General features: G+C 34.0%; 1 protein-coding gene across 4 annotated transcripts in view; it reads left to right on the plus strand.

Moving 5' to 3' along the window:
- Epc2 (enhancer of polycomb 2) overlaps window positions 1–10590 on the plus strand; it is a 137337-nt gene extending 126747 nt beyond the window's left edge. For all 4 annotated transcript variants that reach the window (XM_021735859.3, XM_005315819.4, XM_078017359.1 and 1 more), the window contains 4 exons: window positions 4830–4966; window positions 6308–6467; window positions 7302–7635; window positions 8550–10590. In XM_021735859.3, coding sequence (XP_021591534.1) covers window positions 4830–4966; window positions 6308–6467; window positions 7302–7635; window positions 8550–8622 — 704 coding nt within the window. In that variant the 3' untranslated portion in view covers window positions 8623–10590. The remainder of the gene's footprint in view (window positions 1–4829; window positions 4967–6307; window positions 6468–7301; window positions 7636–8549) is intronic.
- The last annotated feature ends 722 nt before the right edge of the window (window positions 10591–11312 follow it).

An 11312-nucleotide genomic window follows, 5' to 3' on the forward strand; every position in this document is an offset into this window, starting at 1 on the left:
ATACTGATCTGCCAGAATGTGTTACCCAGGAAGATTTATAAAACTTCATGCTTAGGAAAGAATACTTCCTTACTGTCTGTCTAGACAGAGTTGTGAGGTAATTGTCACATTCACGAAACAGATTTTTGGATTACTTTTTTTTTTTTTTTTTAAGTGTAGTTGGACACAATACCTTTATTTTATTTATTTTTATGTAGTGCTGAGGATCGAACTCAGGGCCTCGAATGTGCTAGGCGAGCACTCTACCACTGAGCCACAACCCCAACCCAGGTTTATGGTTACTTTTAAACTGATAGGACTTTGAAGTATGAAGTGAATTTCCTTTCAAGCTAGCAACTTTTTTTTTCATTACAGCTTTATACTTATTCATAGTAGTTGGTCCATTCCAACAAACTCATACATGCATGGAAATCTATTTCAGTTTATGATCCTCCTCTTTTTCTTCTCGCTCCTTCTCTCCCATTCTCTTCCTTCTTCTAGACTTCCTCTCTATCATCTATTAATTTATATTTGATTGCTATCCTGTTTTCCCTTTCCTTTATTTTACTCTTAACTTCCGTGAATGAGAGAAAACATTCGATCTTTGAGTTTCTGAGTTTTGCTAATTTCACTTAGCATGGTAATCTTCATTTCCATCCATTTACTGACAAATACCATTACTTCATTCTTTTTTATAGCTGAGTAGAACAGTGTGTGTGTGTGTGTGTGTGCGTGTGTGCGTGTGTAACATAATTTCTTAATTCATCTAGTGATGGGCATCTGTGTTGATTCCATAAATTAGGTATCATGAATTATGCTCTATAAACATTGAGGTGGCTGTATCACTTTAGTATGCTGATTTTAGATATTTGGGGAAAATGCCAAGGAGTGAAATAGCTGGGTCATATGGTGGTTTCATTCCTAGTATTTTGAGAAATCCTCCATACTGTTTTCCAGAGTGGTTTTAACTAGTCTGCAATCCCACCAACCATGTATAAGAATACCTTTTCCCCCACAACCTCATCATATGCTAGCAACTTTAAAGATGAACTAGTGAGAAGAGACACCATGGCCTACGCCAGTAATCCCAGCCACTTGAGCAGTTAAGGCAGGAGGACCTCAAGTTCAAGGCCAGCCTAAGCAACTTATCGAGACTCTGTATCAAATGTTTTAAAAAGGGCTGGGGATGTAATTCAATGGTAGAACCATCCCTAGGTTTAATCCCCAGAACAGGGGAAAAACAAAAACAAAACATTCCTACTTCCACTTTGTGCCACCACTACCCCACTCCAAGCTGGCTCCCTACCATGTATTTCAGTCCTAAACAGATTTAGTCACTATAACTGTAACCTCTTCCTGATGTATTTTAATGTGTGCCTCTTGATGCCTTGAAGTCAGTTATGGAAGTGTTTATTTTAGTTTTGAAAGTGTTCTAATAATAAGTACAGAAAATGCTTTCAAATTTTTACCATTTACCTACCAAGGTGTAAATGAACCCTGAGAGCCACGATTCAATATTGTGTCTGTGCCATTAAAACCATATATTTCTTAACTACTTCCCTTTACCCTCAAAATGATAAAGAAGTTAGAAAGGGTATTTTGTCTGTGTTCCAGTTTTGTATCATGATTACTCTTTGCTGTTTTCAATATTTTGTCCAAGTACTACTTTGTTTAAATACTAAATTTTTGAGGTAATACTAAAGAGAAAATTTTAGATGAAGACCATCAGCTTGTTTCAAATATAAAATACCTTAATAGTAAAGAACAATATCAAGAAAGGATATAACATACTGAGTTTGGGGCAAGGGGAGAAGAGGGAAAAAATTAATGTAACTTTAAAGCATATCCATATTATAGAATGATTTTAAGTTTTTAATCAGTGATTCTCAGCTTAAAAATGAGATCAGGAACAAGATTTTTGGTATCAGAGTCAGCCGAAATTTTTAAAAGCTGAGAAACACCATTATTTTGAATAATTTGGACTGAAACATGGTTGGAATTTTATGAGTTCCTATAAGTAGAAAAAGAATGGAGTTTCTGAGCAAATGAATAGACTCAACAACACAAGACAATAAATGCAGACATCTAAAAAAGTAGGTAATTTTATCAGCATCCTTTTTAATATATACATAATGATCATCTGTTTACAAAAGCAAGTAGGACAACTGTAGTTGGCAATGCTGTATTAGCTGTGGACTACCAACCCAAAAGTAATACTTTTTTAAAGTATATTTTTATTAGAGCTTTATAGTTATACGTAGTAGTTAGGATCATACAACAAACTTACACATGCATCTAAAAGTAATACCTTTCATTTTTTTAAATGGCAGTTTATTCTTTTCACTAATTTAGATACTTATGTATCTTATAAGAAACGCTTGGGACCAGAAGTATCTCAGATTTCTGAGTTTTTCAAATTTAAAATAGTTGTGTAGCCTTTACTATTTGAGCATCACAAAATCTGAAATCCAAAATTTTCCAAAATCCCAAATTCATTGAGTGTTGTACATTCAGAAAATTTTGGACTTGGCAGCATTTTAGATTAGAAATAGTCAACCTATACTTTATTCTGAATTAGATAAGATTTTACTAGCTCTCTTATAAGATTTTGGAAAAGAAGGAGTCTTATTTACATTTCTATTTTGAAATAGCCATAAAAAGTATTTTCTCCTTATTTAGTTTATTCCTCAGACTTAATCACTTTGAATCTCCTTTTCACCACACCACTAAGCTCAGCTCTGGACAATCAATACTGGATTTAAGGACTGCTAATACCAGATTCCAAGTTTACTTCTTTTGAAATAGTCCACTCTTATTGTACATATAAGACTTACAGATTTATTTGGGTTTGAGATTTTCCTCTCTGACTTTGTATCTAATAAGCTATTTTTCATCTCTTTCTCCAAGGTTTTCAAACAGCTGGAAATTCATGAATACTTCACATTTTCATTTGATTTTGAAGATTGTAACTTTAGAATTAAAATTTTTTTTTCATTTAAAAATAGAACACTTGCAGTGAATTTAACATATCCAAAGAAAGATATTTGATTTTGTTGGTAATTCAGTAAAATAATTAATATGTACTTCAAAAAATACAGGTAATGTTAAGATTTTCAAGTGAGCAGTAAATAGCTCCAGATTTTTTAATTGCTATCTGTTTTTTTCCCCTCGTATGATTCAATACAAATTTTAATGATAATGTTGTAGAACAGAAATGAAAGTTTTTCTAAAGCTTTGTTTATCTCTGGGGCTTTTTGTAGGAGTAGGCTTTAAATTTCTCATTTGTGATGCTCTTAAGCAGGAACATTGTGGGGGTAGAGTCAGGTAACCTGGGTTCAGGGTGGAATCCTTGTCATATTGATTAACTAACACAAAAGGTGACTCATACAGTTGGCATTTCTTTATGTGTATCTTTTCTTCCCAACTACACTGAAGAACTTTATAGTAATGACCCTCTTCTTAATTTGTTTTGCCCTATATTCACTGTAACTCATAGTGCTGCACTCTCCAGCATAATAGATATATTTACTTGTTGCTTCAGAGAAATAGGAAAGCAGAAAGAAAGCTATAATGAAAAGTAGAGTGTTTCTGTAATCCCAGCTTCTCAATAGTCTGAGGCATGAGGATCACAAGTTTGAGACTAACCTGGGCAATTTAGTAAGACCCAAATGGACTAGGATGTAGCTCAGTGATAGAACACCCCTGGGTTCAATCTCTGCCGCCCCCTCCCTAAAGGGGGGAGGGGTAAGTAGAGCAAAAATTGCCCTTAGATTATATGTATTCTGATGGGATTTAATGTTTCATTACTCTAAAAATTCAGTAACCTCTATGGAAAGTAGCTTTTGTGTCCTCTAAATCAGTTTATCAGTGATCTACTTAAATATCAGTGAATGAGATTTTGTTTACATTTCTTTGAGGAAAATGACTCCTAATTTAACTTAGTTAATTGATTGATTATTTATTTATTTATTTATTTACTGTGTTGGTGCCAGGGATTGAGTCCAGGGGTACTAACCACCCCAGCACTTTTTAATTTTTTTGAGACAGGGTCTCAATAAGTTACTAAGGGTCTAGTTGCTTAGGCTGGCTTTGAATTTGTAGTCTTCTGCCTCAGCCTCCTGAGCTGCTGGGATTACAGGTGTGTGCCACTGTCCGCAGCTTAGTTGATCTTTTAATCAGCTAAGAAAATAATATGTTTTTATATTAGACCCCATTTTAACACACTTGGCCACAGTATGCTTGATTATATCTGAGAATACAATTGTATCTTTAATTTTCTTGAAAACTCTTTTTATTTCTAGCTCCTATTTTTATAGGTAGGACTTATTTTAAGTATTGAACTGCTGGCTTAAATATAGCCAATAGTTATGTTAGATGAACATCTATTTTTCTAATTTGTAACTAAAGAAAGGTATTTTCACTTCAGTGTCATATGACATTGAAGTAAAAATTAGTCTTACAGGTGGTCTTGCTTTCTTACTATAAGGCTATAATTTAGTCATCGTCATTATTTACATTAACAAATTGAACTTTTTCTCATTACATGGTCACCATAATAGGGAGAATTAAAATTAATAGTAAATGCCCTAAGTCTGAATAAATGGTAAAATCCTCATGTAAGAACTGTTATTCAACAAAAACTATGCCTAGAAATCTTTTTTAGCATTTTGATATTAGATCATGGATTTAAGCATATGCCATACTTGATAAAAGATTTGTCATTTTTATTGGGTTCCTTGACTTATGTGTATTATGATTTGATTCCTCTTCATCTTAATTGTGGAATAAGTTTACATTGTATTCTACTTGTATTAAGTGTATATTTAAAACACATATTTATCCTTTATCAGTAACAGGGGGCATCACAGAAGAACAGTTTCAGACACATCAACAGCAATTAGTTCAAATGCAAAGACAGCAACTTGCTCAGCTTCAGCAGAAACAGCAATCTCAGCATTCCTCGCAACAGACACATCCAAAAGCACAGGTAAGCCCGTCTTTTAATCACAGTTGTCCCTTTGTTTATCTTTTGTGATTTTGTTGTTTTGTTTAGTTAGTCAGGTCACAGAAAATAACTGATTTTGCCACTCTTGATTTTGAGAATTTCTTTTTAATTTACATAATATTAAGTGAGTAGTTATAAGCTAATCTCTGAATATTTTGAGAAAAGTACTGGAGTCCAAATATAGTATTTTTAATATAGGAAACAACTTTTTATTGGAAGGGTTATTGAGAATTTTATAAAAGTAATTACGTGTTCTTAAAACTATCATCCCCATTCTTGATTTTATAACATTTTTGATCCTTTCTAAACTATGTGTTTAAGTGCTGTGTGGCTGTGCCTCACGAAGCTAGAGGTAATTCTCTTTGAAATGTGCAGTAAATCTAAGCAGCATATCCCCTTGCCTCTGAATAATGTTTCTCTGTAGGAAAAAAAAAATTGCTTCTAGGGAAAGTTGTTCATAAGACACTGTTAAATAAAGACACTAGGGATGAGAATAAAAATACTTTATGAAAACTGTAGGAACCAACCCTGCCAATACCTAGATATATGAGCCTTGTAAGATTTACTGTGGACTTCTGGCCTCCAGAGCTGTGTGGGAATAAGTGTCTTTTGTTTAAGCTTTTAAAAACAAAACCAAGCCAGGCTTTAATCCCACTTATAATCCTACCTCTAATTCCATCTACAGTGGAGGCTGCAGCAGGAGGATCACAAGTTCAAGGCCAGCCTCACAGCTTAGCAATACCTTGTCTGAATCAATCAATCAGTCAATCATAAAATGGACTGGGGGTATGGCTCAGTGGTAAAACACTCAGGGATCAGTCCCCAATGCTACCAAAAATATACACACACACATATTTATATCTCAAGTTGAGCCTCCTGAAAAGAATAAACCTTGCATTTTTTAGGTCTTAAATTGTATTGCTCCATAATTATACGGGTACTCAATTTGGTTATGTTCTGCAAATTCTAAGGCCAGCATCTGCCCATAGTGGTTTAGCTTATTCTCAAACAGTCAGTACATTGACCTTAAAGCTCCTGAGTCAAACACCATGGGCTCCATCAACGCTCTTGTGACATCTAGGTAGGTCTGGAAGTGACTTTACAGACTATTGCTATTGGCTTTAGTAACAGTTATAAGTTTTATACAGAATCAAGGAATGGTCATTTAACTTCCCTTCAACTGTGAAGTCCTGGATCTCTTAATCTAAACAATTGTGACTATTGAAGATTAGAAAGGCAACAGTCTCTAGGGTTTACTCCATTCCTTAATGTTCATGAAATCCCATCTAAGAAACTGAGAATTTGACTTTGTCTATTTTATAGGGCTCAAGCACCTCTGACTGCATGTCTAAAACACTCGACTCAGCCAGCGCCCACTTTGCTGCATCTGCAGTGGTCAGTGCACCTGTTCCAGGTCGCAGTGAGGTAGTCAAGGAACAGAACACAGGCCACAGCAACATAAATGGTGTCGTCCAACCTTCAGGTACAACTGGGGTTTCACTTGAAGTTATAGCTCATGAAAAACTTGAGTTTGGTTTTATTTCTTATCTCCAAAGGAAAAATGTATATAAGAAGTCAATCATTACTCTTCAGAATTTCTGTGGAAAGATATGGGGAATAGCTGGGTATTTTCTAGAATTCACATAGTGTCACTCCCTGTTTCCTCCTATATGCTGGCTCCCTAGCTGTGTACACTATCCTTCCTGGTTTCATTCCTAGACTGTTAGTTGCTTTGTATTTTAGTATATCCATTGAACTAATTACTGACCGTCACCATTTGAGTCATCCACATGTAGATTAAAAAGTGAGATATAAGCAAGGCAGTCTGATAAATAAGCTTTAAATCAGATTTACCTTTCCATCCAGCATACTCATGGGAGATTTTCTTTGACACCTCCTCCTGAAATGCAGTACTGTGAAACCATGTGTGCTTTTTACTATCCTGAGTCCTCAAAGACAACCTTCACTTCTTTCTTAGACCTTTGGCTTTTCCATTTGTTTTACATATACCCATGATCCTGTTGACCATCTATCTTATTGTACTTGCCTTCAAAGTCACCACATATAGAGGCAGCAGAATGCAAAGCCTTTTTATGCAGACCAGTAAGCAAGAGGGTGTGCTTTGGGTTATATCAGATGAGTATATTGTACTTAATGACAAGCAGCTCTCTTTGGAGGATGTTATGTGAAAAGTTAACTTGGTATTTAATTGGATATAAATGTTTGCATTAATTTTTACTATTAAACTTCTAATTTTTAAAGTGTTTTATTAATGTCCCATTACACTAATTGAGTGGTTTTTCTTTTTATCTTTCAGGAACCTCTAAAACATTATACTCCACCAATATGGCTTTATCATCCAGCCCAGGGATTTCAGCTGTACAACTTGTAAGGACAGTTGGCCACACTACTACAAACCACTTAATCCCAGCATTGTGCACAAGCAGTCCTCAAACACTTCCCATGAACAATTCCTGCCTGACAAATGCAGTGCACCTCAATAATGTCAGTGTTGTTTCTCCAGTCAATGTGCATATCAATACACGGACTTCAGCACCATCGCCAACAGCCTTAAAACTTGCCACAGTTGCTGCCAGTATGGACAGAGTGCCAAAGGTTACTCCCAGTAGTGCCATCAGCAGCATAGCAAGGTGTGTGTGTATTCTCTCTCTGCTGGCTATTTGTGGGAGGAGAAAGACTTTTTTCTCTTTTTTTAACTGTTCTAGCAATGGGTGTCTAAGAGACTTGCTTTTCATCATCTTAAGGATCTGCTTAGCATAAGGCTCTGTGACTTAGGTTATTTGTTTGAGGTTTCTATTAGGATGCTTAAATGTCAACCAGAATTGTAAAAGGAAAAAAAGAAAAAGGAGAAAATGTCAAATTGGCATATAACATCACTATTTTTTAGAAGCTTCATTTACTTTTGTTGCTTAGACAGTCTGGAAGATTAGAGTTGTTATTATTAATTCCATACCAGAATTTCAGTTTCAAATCACAATTTATGTGTTTTTAGCATAAAAAGAAATTTGATGTATATATTAAAATTGAGACTATTCCAGGAGTAATTAAATCTGTAATTATGTATTTAGAGTAAGTTTTTATATTTTTTTAATCACACTAATGCAGAGAAGACAGTAAATCAGAAAAAACTGATTTGCATGGATTAATAAGTACCTTAAGCCTATAAAATTAAACTCTAATTGGAGGTGATTTAAATAATGTTGTACTCCCATTGATGATTCTCTTTGAGCATCATGTATTCCACCTATTGTAATAAACTGGGATTGTCCTGTGTTATATATTTCATCAGTAATTATCATTAGCTTCTACTAAAAAACTGTGTTTAACTGTTATCTTTCCTTAAAAAAATTAGTTATAATCAAGAAACTAGAAATTATTGGAATTTCTGAGTTGAAAACATCTTCATTCCTTTCTGGAAGTAATAAAAGTGGAGAAGGTTCTTAGGAAGTCATGTTTAATTGTAGTCACATAAAATTGCAATCTACAAATGCTGAGTGTTAACAGATCCTAGAGATTAATGTTTATTTTACTTTTTGCCTCATAGAGAGAACCATGAACCAGAAAGATTGGGTTTAAATGGAATAGCAGAGACAACAGTAGCTATGGAAGTGACATAACCTAAAACATGTGGCTTTTCCTGTGTGGATGGTGTGCAGTCATTCATATTCCAGCTGAATGCAAAAGGCAACACTCTGTGGATCACAGAGCGTAACAATGGACCTAAATGGACTACAGTATATCGGATGTTAAGTCGATATATGATGTATATTTTGTAAAATTGGGAAAATCACTACCTTGTAAAATAGTTTATTTGTATCATCAATATTATTTCTGTTACTTGAATAGTAGATATTCATCATCATGCTTTTGCACTTGAATTTGCAACTGAATGGATTTTAAAAAATAATTCTTTAATGGGATCATGAGCATGAAATGGGATCCTGCATCACTTGTTTTAACTATTTATTTTGCCATGTTTACATTTTGTATCTTGTAAAAATAAATCCAACTTTGTGTCTAAAAAGTTAAAGATTCATAGCTAGGAAATGAAATTCTTGTAATTTTTTTCTAAAGGAACTGTAAAGTTTTCACTTGGTTCATTTTGTTTCACAATTTGACTAGATGGACTTTTTGGTAAATACTTTAGTGGCATTTCACTGTCAAATATGAAGTTCAAGGCAAAATAGTATTTTCTATTACTGTGCAGGGGAAAGGGATGGATCGATACATGCAAATTTAATGTAGTAACTCACTTTTCCATATATTTTGAATGTATATTTCTATTTATAATACCAGTTTATAAAAAATAATTACACAGAAAAAACGGACTAGGAAAATTATGCATCTAGCACATTTAAACTGTGCAGACATGAAAATTTTTCAAGGATTACATTTTATCTGAAGACTGCATATTTTAACTGGCTTTAAAACTGTAACACACCACATAAAAGATATTTACCAGGTATGTATTGCATTATATCATTGCAATAAATATTGGAAGTCTAGATATCGAGCCATCCCAGGTGTTGGGAGGGGGGAGGGTTGTGGCAAGATTGTTTTTTCAATTTTGGAGAGTTTTCCTGTGGCTACAAGGCAAGTAACGGGTTGGAAAAAGTCTGACTGTAAGCGTTGGACACCTTCATAGTGTAGTGTTTTAGTGACTTTTTTTATACGGTTCTTGTAAATTAGATACGTGTAGTGGTGTTTCAGAATGTTTGTTTATGCACTAGTTCAGACAACTTTCCCTGTTACTTGTTCTTGATAAGTGAAAACTGCAGGGAAATAAAAAATACATATCAAAACATGGACATGCTGCATATGTGTTTATTTCACAATGTGCACACAGTAAAAAAGAAAATTTAAGGGAGATGATAGCACTTAACAGCACTTTCCATTGTCACAGTGCTTTCCAAGCATTAATAAAAAGAATTATAAGAAGCTCATCTGTGGGCACTATTGGGTTTCAGATAATCCAATATAAACTACCTTTGATATGAAAAGTTCTTAAAATATTTTACAGAATGTAAGTAATTTTCAGTGTAGCAGTCATTGAAATCTCATAAATGAGCCTCATTTTATAAATAAAAGTTTAGAGTAGAATTATATTGCAGGGGAGTTTTGTCAAGTAAGTACTGGGAAATGTAAATATTTTTAATGAATACAATTAAAACCATTTCAAACTTAACATAATTTTATACTTTACATTTTTTATATCTGCAGTCCTGAAAGTTGTAAATTGATATGTCAGTTGAATTAATGGGCCAAGATTTCTGAGAGTGGTTTTTATTCAGGTCCTAACTGTGTAAAGCAATTTATGGTCAGAACCATAGGAAAAATAAATAAATTTAATTTCTTCATTGGTTGTGACCTGATAGGATCCATTATCGTTTCTGCCATACTACCTCTGGAGTTACTCATTGCTGATTATATAAAGGAAATAATTTTGATATGTATTATGACTGTGTTCATTCTGCTTATAGTTGGATGTATCTTCTTGCTATTAAGATTTTAAAACAACTTTAGTGCCAATTTCAGAGAAAGCATTCCCCCCCATTTTACTGAAGTAAAGCATGACGTCAATTTGCCTTATGTGATATATGTGTTATAAATAAGTAAAACAAAAAACTATTTGTACAGTTTCTGGAGGTGGTGGCAAATCCAGAACTTACTGAAGACTGATGACCAATTTATTTGTTCCTTTTGAAGTAAAATAGAAAAAATAAGCCTTCCTTATTTTGGTGGTTGTAACTGTTTCGTGGATGGCATTTCAGTTACTTGCATACACATTTTTCCAGTGCTTTTCAAAAACAGAAGAAGTAACAGTACTTGTTCTCATTTTATTAAATTGGAGGATAGTTTATTTCTGCACTGGCAGTACTCTGGACAGCACCACCATCTTTCTGTTTTCTGAGGAAACTAGTATTGGTACCTGGAGCTTTTAGAATACTGGGAGAATGTTTCATTGGAGGGTGGTGGGAATCAAAGATGTTTTGTTTATTTTAAATTAACAAAGTAGTAACTCTCATGTGCTAGGATATCCTTTAATTCAGTAAAAAAGAAAAGTATTTGTAAACTGCATTTTTCTACCTTCTTAAAGAGAGTGCCCTGCTTCCTTTCTCAGTATTTGAGGAGGTGTTGCATATGTTTCTTTTGCAAAAGACCAAGGAAAAGTAAAAGTATTTGGAGGCCACTTTAAAAAATAATACATAACACATACATATATTCTGGCTATTTTAAAAACAGGAAATACAGTATTTGTAACTGTGCTTAATAGTTTTTAAAAATTATTTCTCAGGTAATTTGGGGT

The sequence above is a fragment of the Ictidomys tridecemlineatus genome, chromosome 7 (genome assembly GCF_052094955.1).
Source record: "Ictidomys tridecemlineatus isolate mIctTri1 chromosome 7, mIctTri1.hap1, whole genome shotgun sequence".
Classification (NCBI taxonomy): Eukaryota; Metazoa; Chordata; class Mammalia; order Rodentia; family Sciuridae; genus Ictidomys; species Ictidomys tridecemlineatus.